Genomic DNA, 13757 nt, shown 5'->3' with positions numbered 1-13757 from the left:
GGGGCGCGCTCACCCTCGAGCACAAACTTCTGCGCGTAGCGCTTGAGGTTCTTGCGCTTGATGGAGCCGAAGGCGGGCGGGAAGGCGCCCTCGGCCAGCAGGCGCCGGATGTCGGCGAACTTGTTCCCGCCGGGGCCCGGGCCGGGCGCAGTGGCCGCCGCCGCCGCCGTTTCCTCCTCCTCGGGCCCCTGTGGCGGCCCCACGGCTCCGTCCATGGCTGCGGCAACCGCCGCCGCGGGGGCAGCCCGGACACTATTTCCGGGGACACCCGAGGAGGCGGGGCTGAGGGGAGGGAGGAGGCCGGTATAAGGGAGCGTCGGCCAAGAGGCGCCCGCAGCCACCTGCGAAGTTCCCAGGCAGGGTTCGTGTGTCAAGAATGAATCTTGGTGCCGGGCGCACAGACTCTTTTCGGAAGGGCGTCTACTTCAACCCCTGTACCTCTCCTGTCCCGCTATCCACTGACCCCCGAAAACCCAGGAGAGTGGATGGGGAGCCTCCCGCCATCCCTCTCAGAAGCTGGCAGGGGGTTGGGATGAAACGGATTGGATTTAAGCAATGGGAGTGGGCGAGGGTTAAAGAGTGGGGGACATCCTGGTGGAGGGTCCAGCAGGCAGTTGGAAGAGGCCACCAGAGCGCCCGGGAGAGAGAGAGGTCAGGGCTGGAGCCTTTGCTTGGAGGAGAGGGGAGGAGCTTTTAGACTGAGCTTCTCGAGGGCAGGGACTGTTTTTTTGGGACGTAGTAGGTACTTTATAGGTGGTTCGGTGGATAGACAGCCAGACAACAACAAAGGTGCTTAATAAATGCTGTTTGACCGACTTACTGACCAAAGGAAAAAGGATCCAGGACAGAGATGCAAGGATCACGGACCATGAAGCCTCATGCGCTGTCTTGCCCAACCACCCCATCCCAATTTTGTTGTTGTTCAGTTATATCTGACTCTCCATGACCCCGTTGGGGTTTTCTTGGCAGAGATACTGAAGTGGTTTGCCATTTCCTTCTCCAGTTTGTTTTACAGATGAGGAAACTGAGGCAAACAGGATGAAGTGACTTAACTAGGGTCATAAGTGTGTGAGGTGGGATTTGAACTGAGGAAGATGAGTCTTCCTGACCCCAGGCCTGTCACTCTATTCACTGCAACACCTGCCTGCCCTAACACAGAGAAAACAGACCTAGGAATGATTCATCCGAGGTCACATAGCTTAGTAAGAAGGATGAGGTGATTTAAATTCTGGTATGGAAAGGGATGGTGTGTAGAGGGGGCATATAGAAAGATGCTCAGTAAGTTAATTCCTAATAGACCAGCGTATGGGGTGTTCAGGGAGGACTAGCCCCTATGGTGGGAGGCCGGCAGAGCCTTTTCAGCACCGCTCCTCTACCTTTGGGGTCCACCTTCACCTGGGTCTCACTTGTGACTCCAGTGGTCACACCTCAGTAAACCATCTCGGCAGATGGGCTGAGCCAGATTAAGGGAAATCAACAGATCTCAGACCCGCTGGTAAGTTAGGGGAGTGTCCCCGCCAGCATGTAAAGACCCTTCCCAGTGAAACAGGTGGATGAGAACTCTTGGGTCCATGGCCACGAAGGTGGCTGAATCGGGTGCCGGTAGAGCTTGGAGCTTGTTCAGGCATTGAAGCCGCCAAGGTCACCCACTGTGTCCCAGGCCGTCGATGGGCTGGACTTTGATGACTGCTGAACTCCCTGCAGCTCCGCCTCACTTGAATCTGATTCACTTGAAAGTCAAGCTATCACCTGTGATGTCGTTGGTCTTTGAAAACAAAGTGAAGGAATAACAACTAGCCCACTGAGGTGCATTACTATAGAGATCTTCAAATCCAATCTCTTTTTTAACAGATGGGAAAACTGAACCCAAGGCAGTGCTGTAACTAAAGTGGAGTGACTGATAGAGATCCTGATACAGAGTCAGCAAGAATACGCATTACTGGGATGGTGGCTATGCGTCCTAGTGAATTCATCTCCTGCCCTTCTGAATTTCCATCCCTCAGATATCCAGGTTTTTTTTTTTTTGTTTGTTTGTTTTTTTACTCCACACTTCATCTCCTTCATCATCTGAATTTGTCTTTAACTAGTTGACTTGAAAAATTGTTGGGTGCCCAAATTAGTGAGTGATGTGCCCAAGGTCAAGCACAGTCTCCTGCTTAGTCCAGGGCCCGTTTTCCAACTCTGCCAATAGACCCAAAGTTGTTTTAATTATTAATCAGTAAGTCTCCAAGCCCGTGTCATGTGAGGCTTGGATGAAGGAACTACAGCCGTTTAGCCCCAGGAAAAGATCCTGGGGGAGCAAGGTAGTTACCTTTGGGTATTTGTTTGCTCTGATTGGCCACAGAGGGTAGAATTGGGGGAAATTAGAGAGGTAGGTTTAGGTCTGATGCCAGGGAGGCGCCACTGCCCCCGGAGGTAGTGAGTCACCCGTCGATGTGGCACCAAGTAAAGGCGGAATGCCATTTGGTGCCGAGGCTGTCAATGCCGGGACGTGTGACCTAGTGAGATTGGGAGCTGTTGTCCTTGGGATAGCCTGGCTTCAAGCCCAGCCTCTGACCCATGCTGGCTTCGGTGATCCTGGATGTGGCCGTTGGCGCGTATTTGATCTGGGATGTGTGACCTTCACATCTCCGAGGGTTCTTAGACTCCTGGTTTCTTCACCTGCAAAATGAGGGGGTGGGACTAGCTCTCCGCCCTAAATCCTCCCTGTCAGTGTAGATTGGAAAGAACGCAGACGTGACCAGTGGACCTGGGTTCCAGGCAAATTGCTTCCTTCCTCTGAGCCTCAGTTTTCTCATTTGTGAAATGGGAATAAACATTTGTCATCTCTACTTCTCGGGGGTTGTTGTGAGGATCGAATGTGCCTATAAAGCACTTTGCGGACCTTCATCAAATTGCTGCGTAAATGAACCTCCTCCTACTCCTTTGTAAAGGGGGTGGGGGTGGGGGGCGGGACATTGACGATGTTGCCAGATTTTATTCAATGTATCAATCGGTTTTGCTGATTTTTCTCTCTTCCCCCTTTTCTTTCTTTTTAAAAAAATGTTATAAGGGATGAGGGATGGGATACTGGGGAAATAAAAACTTATTTGAAAAATAAATGTCCGCTATTCTCATCTCCTGGCTTCCCTGGGCCTCGGTTTCCTCCTCTGTAAGATGGGCGGTTGGCCTCGAGGTGCTGGAGTTACAGGACCTCTTCCTTCTTGGCGCTCCGCGCGCAGCTCCCCATTGGGTCCTGATCCCTAAGCGCCGGAAGGCTCTCCGCCTTTCCCGGGTCTGGGCGTTTGGAGTCGTTCCCTGGTGTCCCCGGGGGGGGGGCGGGGCAGAGGGCGGGCCGGGTCCCTCGGCACCGAGGAGGTCCTACGGGGGCCGGGCAGGGCCAGCGACCGCGCGGCCCCGCGCCGCGCTCCCGGCCCGCGCTCCGCCTGCGGCTTGTGCCCGGCGGGGCGCCATGGCGGCGGCCGGGGCCGGGGCCGGGGCCGCGGCGCGGCGGTTTTTCCGCTGTAACTGCTTCTGCTCCGAGCACCTCTTCCTGCCCCGCTATCGGCTGCACGTGCGCTACCTGGAGGAGCAGCAGCTGCGCCAAGACTACGGCCTGGTAGGACCGCGGCCGATGGGACAGCGGGGGAAACTGAGGCACGGGCTCCTTCCGGGGCCAGGTTTGAAGCCGGGGCGTAGCGTGGAAGGACCCATCGGAGGGGCGGGCATCGCTGGGGTGGCATCTCGGAGCGCGTCCGGTCCAGCCTGAGGCCCAGAGAGGGCCCGGCGAGTGCCCGGAGCGGTCCAGGCCGGAGTGGACAGCAGACAGCTGCTGGGGGGAGGTCTTAGGTGGGAAGACCCCAGTTCAGATTCGGCCTCGGACGCTTCCCCTCGGCAGCCAGTTCCCCTTTGCCTCAGTGCCCTTCTCTGGACCTCAGTCTCCTTGTCTGTAAAATGACCTCCACGGCCCTATCCAGCTCTAAATCCTGTGCTTTTATAGCTTGTGCAGCCGCGATGGTCAGCTGCTTCTGAGCAGGATGAATAAAACATTGATTAAGCACTCACTGTGTACAGAGCACCTGCACATAGGAAAGTCAGACAGCCCCTGCTCACGAGGAGCTAACAACACCCACATAGGGAGGTGTCAGTGCAAGTCACACGGACAAGGCCCCTGGTCCTTGGGTTTAGGTCCAGCCTCAGACCCGTACTAGCCGTGTGACCCTGGGGCACGTTATGCTTAACCTTACTCATCTGTAAAATGAGGATAATAATCTTTCCTACCTCCTAGCGTGGTTGGGATAATCAAATGAGATAATATACGCGAAGCCATTATTATTGAAAGGCCGTACGTTTCTTAGAGGAGAGATGTAACAGAAAGAACACCAGGGCTGGAGTCAGAGAACCAGAGTATGGTCAAATTCTGACCATACTTCATGTCATCCGTGTGACCTGGTGCCTTAGTTTCTTCATTCTGATAAAGTGGGGTGGGGGGTGGGATTAGACCACTTGATATGAGTGAATGATCCTAATGAGGCAAATGCTCCCTCTAGCGGATTCCTGTAGAAATGCCCTTTGGCAGATAAAGACGCCAGACCCTGAGAGATTGAGTCCCATCTCCAATAGTTACCCGCTGTGTGACCATAAGCCAATCACTGAACCATTCTGAGCTGGTTTCCTTAATGGAGGCAATAATAACTCCCCTAGTATCTCCCTCACAGAGTTGTGGTGAGGATCCTTAAAACGTTCAATAAATGTCTGCCATTTTTGCTACAGGGGGTGAGTTGAAGGTTGGGTGACGGAAGGGGAATGGAGGCTATATTTGGAAATAAAAGAGAGGCAAAAACAAAGGTATCGATTAAGATCTAAAAAGCCCCCCAAAGGTCAGCCGTTATTGTTAAGTGTTCCTGTGATTTAGAGCAAGGCAAGACTCTAAAACCACTCAATCCAACTCCTCATTCTTTAAAAAAAAAAAAGCTATTGACATTTTTTGTTCTTATGTCACCTTCATTTCCAAATATAACCCTCTTCCTTTTCCTCCCCAGAGAGCCAGCCTTTCTAACAGAAAATAAAATAAGGGGGAGGGGGAAGCGGTTTAACAAACCTAGCCTAACCATTAATCAAGTCTGACATCGTATATAGCACTCTGCACTCTTGGTCTCCTCATTTTATGGATGAGGAAACGGAGGAGGGAAGGGATTTGCTTAAGGTCACACAGAGCCGGGGAGGAAGCCCGAGGTGTGCAGACCTCAAGTCTAGCAGTGTTTGTTGTTTCCCCTGCACTGTGTTTCCCTCTGTGTTCATCCGGGGAGATTATAAGGAGAGCATTTTGTAAGAAAGTGAAGTGTTTTGTCATTGAGGGGTGCCATTGTGAATTCCTCCATTCTTCAGAAAGATCTGTGATTTCATCAGTTTGGGTACTCTTTCCCTTTGTGGGTGAATTACACCCCTTGTGCTTTTGCTGACGATGTTACATCGCCCAGTCCATCTCTCTGTGAGGCTTACGTGTTTTACAAAATGCTTTCCTCAAAACAACCCTTTGAGGTGGGCGACATTAACCCAATCTTACAGGTGAAAGGTATTATTGCCGTCTTTTCACAGATGGGGAAACTAAGGCACGGAGGGGCTAAATGATAGACTTGGAGCCTGAGGGGTCACAGTGTCTGAGGCTGGATTTGAATTCAGGTCTTTCCTACCTCCAGGTCCGCTGCGTTGCCTGGCTGTCTCATATTTGTTACCTCTTTGCTGACCTTCTTGTGCTGAGCCTCTCTGAATTGAGTTAGGCTGTTTGTAAATTTAGAAATGGAAAGGACTTCAGACATTTATGAGCTCTGGACTTGCAGACAGGTCTAGAAAGACCACTAGCGGTGTGAGCCTGGACAAGTTACGTCACTGCCGTCTGCCTCAGTTCCCTCATCTGTAAAATGTGGATAATAAGAGCACCTCCCTCCCAGAATTGTTGTAAGGACCCAATGGGATAGTAACTGTAAAGTGCTTCGCACGGTGCCTGGAATATAGTAGGTGATTAATTAATGTTAGCTATTATTAAATTACCCAGTCATAGGATCACAGCTCTGCAGCTGAAAAGGACCTCAGAAACCGTCTGGTCTAACTCTTTCATTTTATCAGAGGAAACTGCAGCCCAGGGTCACACAGGTCATGTCAGAGGTGGGATTGGAACCCAGGCCCTCTGACTTCAAAGACTGTGCTTTTCCATCCAGTAAGGTTGTATAGTCCAACCCCCTCCTCCCCCATTATAGATTGGGAAACTGAGGCCATGGGCTCTTTGAGGCTTTTGCAGTTTGGTAGGACCTGTGGGGTGGGGATAGCACTTGGGCTCTCCTGTGAGCCCTGGGGAGGCCCTTAGTTGGGGGGTTAGCCCCGGGGGCATGCTCTCTACCCACCCCTTCCTTTGTCTATTCCAGGTCCTTAAGAACCGTGGCTGTGTGAGTCCTGAGGACTTTGAGCAGGTGTTGGCTGAGGTAACAATCATGCCCCATGCCCGTGAATTTTTGTGCTCACTCCTCCAGGGAAAACGGAAGTCGGGAAGGCTTGGGTTCAAATCTGCAAGTCTACCCCTGACACACACTGGCTGTGTTACTCTGGGCGAGTCGCTTGACCTCTTACTGCCTCCAAGCAGCTCTCTTAAGACTATAGCATGCAGAGAAGGTACCAGTCGACACTGGTAGAGGGAGTCTCCTTACCTGGGAGTTTCTTATAGCAATGAAATCAGGCCGGTCCCTACACCCCATTGTTATTCTTATTGTTTGTGTTGCTGTCGTCATCACCCGTAGCTTGACAAGGAGGTCCAGCGAAGGAAGCAGCTGGTTCAGCAGGCCTCAGAGAGGAAAGCCACCATTGCCCGATGCTACCTCCCAGTCCAGCCCCAGGTGTATGGCTTGCAGGTGCGTCTAGGTGGGGAGGGCCCAGAAAGGGTAGTGGTGGTACTGTAATAGTAAAGGTAGTGGCGGGGTGTGAGCAGCCAGCCCTGGGTGAGACGTGATGGACTCTTAGAGTATCTCCGGCCTCAGCAACACGGGCCATGTTTATCAGCGCAGACAACCTCTTCCTCCCCCTTAAAGTCCAGTGGGGAAGCCAAACTGTTTTTGGGTGTACCCCCACCCTAGCCCCAAGGGGCTCTCTCGATAAACACCAATAACTCCCCGAACTCTTTGATGGGGACATTTCCCCCTGTGAGATGTATATATATATATATCTCTTATCCATGCCTGCCCTTCCTGTACAACTCAAACCTGCCAAGTGCACCCCTCCAATGGGGGCCTCTTTTCGGTTCTCTTAACATTAAGCGGATCCCAATAGAGTCACCGTCTTTATAGCGGTTATTCCTTACTAACCCATCTCTTTTTCCCCTTGGGTCATATATTTCCCTTGATGCTAACCTTTGTATTTCCCTTGTGTAATTCCTGTTTTGTAATGTGCCTGGACTAGCTCTCCCCATGAACTTCTTCACTGCTCAGCCTGGCAGCAACCTAGCGGAGAAGCCAGTGCCCTTCCAAGTGTCTGTGGTGGAGTCATTCACTCTCTGTGTAGAGCGTATGGGGTGTATGAGTTTTCACAGCCAACACAAACGCACAGGACAGTTCTGTTATAACCAGATTATTATTAGTTTAAACATATTACATGTTAGTTTAAAATGTGTTAGTTTATATATTGGTATATTAGTTTGAATAATATATTGGTTTAAAAGATGAATTTCATGTAACAGAATTTCGGGGTTCCTGTGCAGTCCTCTTTTCTGCTGTCTTTGGTATACTCAAATGTTCCCGTTCATCTCTGATTGTTGAGTTTATTGAGGTGGTGCCGTGGTGCGTAGAGCATTGGACCTGGAATCAGGAAGACCTGAGTTCAAATCCAGCCCCAGAGACTTGCTAGCTGTGTGACCCTGGGCAAGTCACTTCACCTCTGTCTGCCTCATTTTCCTTATTTGTAAAATGGGGATAATAACAGCACCAACCTCTCAGGGTTACTTCAAGACTCAAGTGATATTATATTTGTCAAGCACTTTGGGAACCAGAAAGTGACTCTGTACATGCCAGCTATTATTATTAATTATCAGAATAAATTTAAAAACCCCAAACCCTCTTAATTGGGTAAATTGGTCCCTTTTCATTGAGCTTTCCTGTTGGACTCTCTCAGGGTATGTGGTGTTCCCAGAGGCTTCGTCCAGACCCTTTCACTCACTGTTTGTTCCTGGCTCTGGCCTCCCTTGAGGGCCAGACAGAACAAAGCTGAGCCCTCTTTCTCAGGGACACCCATCTCTTCAAGAATGTAACAACTCTTTGGTTTGGAGAGCTTTCATAGCACCTAGCAAATTAATCCCTGGGTCAGCATTTATTAAACACCTACCTCCTCTGGTCCCTGGAAATAGGAAAACAGAACCTGTCCTCAGTGAGCTTCCATTCTGTAGGAATGACACAAATTAGGAGCCCTTTGAGGGCAGGGACTATCTTTTTTCATATCCCTAGGGCAATGCCTGGCACACAGTAGGTGCTTAATAAATGCTTGTTGACTTACAGGAAACTCCATTTGTACTGTACGCTCTTTTAGGGAGGATACCTGGTTCCAGACTGATGTCCAGGCCTTAAGAAGCTCCCAGGCACAGGACTCTGGGCGGATGGCCTGGGATGATGTTGTTTCTTTCTCCCCCCCCCCCCCCCCCCGCCCCTGCCCCAGGAGCGGTTTATGGCCTCAGAGTTTCGATCTGTTGTTCAGTACTGTGCGACCCCAGATGCTAACCTTCCAGGCCTCCTCGAGCGCATCGAGACCTTGTCAGGTAAGGCCCAGTGGGTCCAGTCCCCTGAAGGACCCGCCTTCCACCCCCAGTGACAGACTGACTTCCACGATAATAATCTCAGTTCACATGTCCATGGTTTTGCCAGGCCCTTCCTTTAGGCCAGTGGCCCCATCTTGGCCTAGCCTTCTCCTCCCCTCCTCGCCCTGTATGTGGAATGGAAGCTCCTGGAAGGCAGGCAGGCACTGGCCGGCTTTTCGAATATTCCCAGTGCTTAGCACAGTGCTTGGGCATGCAGTAAGTGCTTACTAAGTGCTTGTTGACTTGTAGACCAGCCCAGTGAGGGTGGTAGCACAAGGATTGTTGACTCATTTTACGGATGCGGCTCAGAGGGTTGTAGTGATTTGCCCAAGAGCTCATAGGTTCTTGGGTCAGAGGGCAACCAGTGCGACTCTGCCCTTTGACTGGTGAGGAAACTGAGGCCCAAAGGGGGCAAGTGATGGGGTAAGCTTTATATCGATGTGAGCAAGATGTACGTTAGGGTTGTAGGATTGAGATATAGAAGGGAACCTTAGACCTCTTCTGGTCCCAGCCCCTCCTTTCAGAGATGAGGAAGCAGACCCGGGGAGGGGAGGCCACCTGCCCGAGGTGAACAAAGTACCAGTCAGGTGTTGAACCAGGCTCTTCTGAGGTCGTATCCTGTGTCTTTTCCACTGGCGCAAACTCCCTGACTTACGGGCACAAGCATACTATGTGTGTGTGTTTAACTGAATGTATCTGTGTGTGTGTATGTGTGTTTGTGTCTGACTGTATATATCTGTGTGTGTCTGACTATGTGTCTGTCTGTGTGTATGTGTATCTTTGTGTCTGTGTGGTTGTGTATCTGTGTCTGTGTATCTGTGTCTCTGTGTGTATATATCTCTGTGTCTGTGTATGTCTGTGTCTGTGTATTTGTCTGATTGTGCGTATATATCTCTGTGTCTGCCTGACTGTGTATATTTGTATATGTCTGACTGTGTGTGTATACCTCTGTGTGTGTGTCTGATTGTGTCTTACTGTGTGTGTGTATCTGTGAGTCTGGCTGTGTGTATGTATCTCTGGGTATGTATGTCTCTCCGTATCTGTCTGACTCTGTGTGTGTGTGTGTGTGTGTGTGTGTGTGTGTGTGTGAATCTGGCTGTGTATATGTATCTCTGGGTGTGTGTGTCTCTGTATCTGTCTGACTCTGTGAGTGTGTGTATATCTGTGTGTCTAGCAGTGTGTTTGTCTGGCTTTGGGTATATGTGTGCCTGGCTGTCTGGCTGTATGTGTCTGTGTATTTGTCTGATTGTGTGTGTATATCTGTGTGTCTGCCTGATTTTGTATATTTATATGTCTGATTGTGTCTTACTGTGTGTGTGTGTGTGTGAGTCTGGCTGTGTGTATGTATCTCTGGGTGTGTGTGTCTCTGTATCTGTCTGACTCTGTGTGTGTATGTGTGTGTGTGTGTGTGTGTGCATGTGCGTGTCTGTGTATCTGTGTGTCTAGCTGTCTGTGTGTCTGGCTGTGGGTATACACGTGCCTGGCTGTCTGGCTGTCTGTGTCTGTGTGACTGCATCTGGCTTGCTGGGCCAGTGCTGGGGAGGAACCTTTGAGTGTCGGGGTGCCTGTCCCCTCTGCAGAGGAGAAGAGGATTTACCGGCTGCCAGTTTTCACCCTGGACTTCTGCCGGATGCTGCTGAAGGAGCTGGAACACTTTGAGCAGTCGGACATGCCCAAAGGGCGGCCCAACACCATGAATAACCACGGGGTAGGCGCAGCCCCCAGGCCCCCAGGGAGTGCAGGGAGGCCCCCCGCTCTGGCCCCTACTTGAACCCCCCAGGCCTCGGAGGGGGACTTCAGACAGGCGAGGCAGACTCAGAGATCTGGAACAAGAGGGGACCCCTGAAGCCCGTTCCCTCTTTTTAGAGAGGCACAGGGAGTCCACGGGACCATAGAGCCGGCGCTGAAAAGGGACCTTTCTAGAGGAGGGGCCTGAAGGGGAATGACTTGTCTGAGGTCACCCAGGGAGTAAGTAACGGAGGTGGCTTTTGAACCCAAATCCTCTGGCCGCTGCAGTTCGGCCCGTGGCTGGCTCCTTTCTTGGCCTAGGTCCTGTTGTACGAGCTGGGTCTGGACGAGCCCTTGGTGACCCCCCTCCGGGAGGAGTACTTACAGCCCCTCACTGCCCTCCTGTACCCCGATTGTGGAGGGGGGCCAGCTGGACAGCCACCGCGCCTTTGTGGTGAAGTACACCATGGACGAGGACCGAGACCTCAGCTACCACTTCGACAATGCCGAGGTCACCCTCAACATCTCACTCAACAAGAACTTCTCGGAGGGCAGCCTTTACTTCGGAGACTTTCGTGAGGTACCCACCCCTCCCCCCATCTCCGCTACTTGGAGTTTAATCAAGGAACACGCATTTATTAAGCACTTACTGTGTGCCAGGCTCTTCTAGTCAGGGAGACAATAGAACTCAGACAGAGGTTGTCTCATCCAGCCCCCTGGTTTTACAGAGGAAGAAACTGAGGCCCGGTGGGGGGGGGGGGGAGAGAAATGACTTGCATAAAGTCACAGTGCTGGAAGCCAGTCAGAGCTGGAACCCAGGTGTTCTGACTTTCAAGTAGAGAGCGGGTCAAAGGAGGGAGTGCACTTCAGGTATGGGAGTGGGGGAATGGCCTCTGCATAGGTGTGGAGGCCAGAGTGCCCTGTGTAAGGGCAGCAGGCGGGCCTGGGGGGCTGGCCCAGAGTGTCACGTCCCTAGAGGCTGCCCGGGGCCTGGGGCTGGGGGCTGGGAAAGGCAGCCCACCTCACGAGCCCCTCTGCTTTGCAGGTGTCGAGCAAAGAAGTGCACTACCTGGAGGTGCCACACGTGCTGGGCCACGGGGTGCTGCATCGGGGCGGGCAGTTGCACGGGGCCCTGTCCTTGGAGTCTGGAGAACGATGGAACCTCATTATCTGGATGAGGGCCTCTTCTGTCCGCAACCAGCTCTGTCCCATGTGTGGGAGGCCGCCTGAGCTGGTGGAGGACGAGGGCTATGGGGATGGCTTCACCCGAGAAGAAGGAGAGCCCAATACTGTGGACGTCTGCACCTTGACCTGAGGCCCAGCCTCCTGCCCTGTGGCCCTGTGGTCTGAAAGCTCTGCCAGGCCCTTCTGGGGCCTTCGAGAGCCATGGTAGACTGGTCCCACGCAGGAGCCCAGACTGGGGGCCCGTCACACAGAAGCGGTCTTCGAGATTCACTGAGGATTGGGAAGGTGCGTGGGAAAAACTGACCTTTCAAAGTGTTCCCTTGAGGGGGCCTGCCAACAGCAGGGTACTGAGGGGATCCCAGCTGTGATGGATGGCACAATAAAACATGACCGCTTAATGAGCAGGGCTGCTGGAGGCATCCCAAGAAACCCATCTGACCCAGGCTGAGCTGCTGGGGTCCAGGGAGTTAGTCTATATGCAGTGCAGAGCATGTGGTACAGAATCTCTACCATCCCTCTCAGCCACTGGGGTGGGGGAGCAGGTCTGGCAAAGGTGCCAGCTGGCCCTTCGGAGCCTTCCTGGCAGTACCTTGCCTCAGCCCCCTGCCCCACGCCTGTTTGCCTGTCTCAGGTTAGCGCCCTCACTCTGGGCAGGCCGCTCAGGCTGGGCAGCGCAGGCAGCACTCCATTCCAGCCCCCTTCTTTCCTGGAAGACTCGCACCGTGCCACGATGTCTGTAGAGGCGCTCGGGGGGCCTCAGGGACCCAAATGCTTTCTCCAGTTCCTCTAACATCCAGTTCATCTTGGTGACTTTTCTGTTCTTTTCCCCTTCGTTTTATTGAGGAAACTAAATCGGGCAGATATTAATTAACTTGTCCAGGGTCACACAGTTTGGATGTGCAAAACCGAGGTCCTGCCAGGCAGTGGCCAAGCCGAAGCACGGGCACCTACTGCCATACTGGCGTCCTGGTTAGGTGGCACGTCAGCACCTCCATCCAGAACATTTCAGCCCAGTCCAATTCAACATTAATTAAACACCAATTGTTAAGTCACAGACCAGAAGGCTGGAAAGGTAGGGTGGCATCAGATCTTAGATCCTTGACCTTCATTGCCTCTCTCATGTAGGTGCTGAGGCAGAGGGAGATAGAGAAACAAACCAATTCCCTCCATCTTGGGGTTTCAGCTGAACATAACAATGAATATTATTAAGTATCTGTTGTGTGCAAGGCCCTGGGGATACAAAGACAATTGAAAACTCCCTGTTTTCAAGGAGCTTACGTTCTGTCGTGGGTATGATCCACAGATGAGTAAATAGTATGTTCAGGAAACAGTACTAACTGGGGAGGAAAAGCAAAGGCTTTTGTAGGAGAGGTGGCCCCTGAGCTGGGTTTCGAAGGAAGCTGGGGATTATATGAGGGAGAGGGAGATCTCAGCCCAGCAAGAGACTGGAGTTATGGTTATAAGTGACCATAATACAAAACATAATGAGAGCATTGGGAGAGATGTAAATCAGATGCCACATAAAGTCCAAAAGGCTGAAGGTAGGCCTGATAAAATCCTGGGATTTTAGCTAGATGTGGACAGGAAGAAATCAGGGAGATGAGGAAGGCATTTGGGGGCAGGGAACTGTATGGACAAGGGCACAGAGACATGAGATCTGGGGCCATTGAGAAGTCCAGTTAAGCTAGAGGATGGGAAAGGCCTAGAACCTGGAAAGGTAGGATGATGCTGGATGGTAAAGGTGCTAGACCGAGTCTGCTGTTCAGTGCCTCCCTATTGTCTATGAGAAGATGAGTGAAGGGGACAGAGCTTTGAATGAATGAAATTATATTTGCAGGGTGTGAAGGATGGATTAGAGATGGGAGAGGCAGTTATCACAGTGAAGACAACGGGTGATGAGGACCACGAGCAGAGCTGTGGCTGTGGGCATGGAAAGGATGTTGGGTGGGAGAGGAAGGAGAAGAGATGGCTTAGACTGCGGGGGTGGGGAACCTTTGGCCTCTAGGTCCTCAAGTTCGGTCCTTTGACTGAATCC

The 13757-nt window shown here is 52.0% G+C and overlaps 1 protein-coding gene across 1 annotated transcript; it reads left to right on the top strand.

The window, feature by feature from the left end:
• The first annotated feature begins 213 nt into the window (after positions 1 to 213).
• On the top strand, positions 214 to 12123 carry OGFOD2 (2-oxoglutarate and iron dependent oxygenase domain containing 2). The gene is given in 10 exon segments (XM_027853517.1): positions 214 to 303; positions 338 to 651; positions 3157 to 3598; positions 6402 to 6458; positions 6771 to 6881; positions 8671 to 8770; positions 10390 to 10517; positions 10859 to 10957; positions 10959 to 11117; positions 11583 to 12123. Coding segments are annotated over 10 exon segments (1770 nt in total). The 3' UTR covers positions 11853 to 12123.
• The last annotated feature ends 1634 nt before the right edge of the window (positions 12124 to 13757 follow it).

The sequence above is a fragment of the Vombatus ursinus genome, unplaced genomic scaffold (assembly GCF_900497805.2).
Source record: "Vombatus ursinus unplaced genomic scaffold, bare-nosed wombat genome assembly UNPS02009994.1, whole genome shotgun sequence".
NCBI lineage: Eukaryota > Metazoa > Chordata > Mammalia > Diprotodontia > Vombatidae > Vombatus > Vombatus ursinus.
Note: the sequence above shows the minus strand (reverse complement) of the source record. Positions and strands in the feature narration are given on the sequence as shown.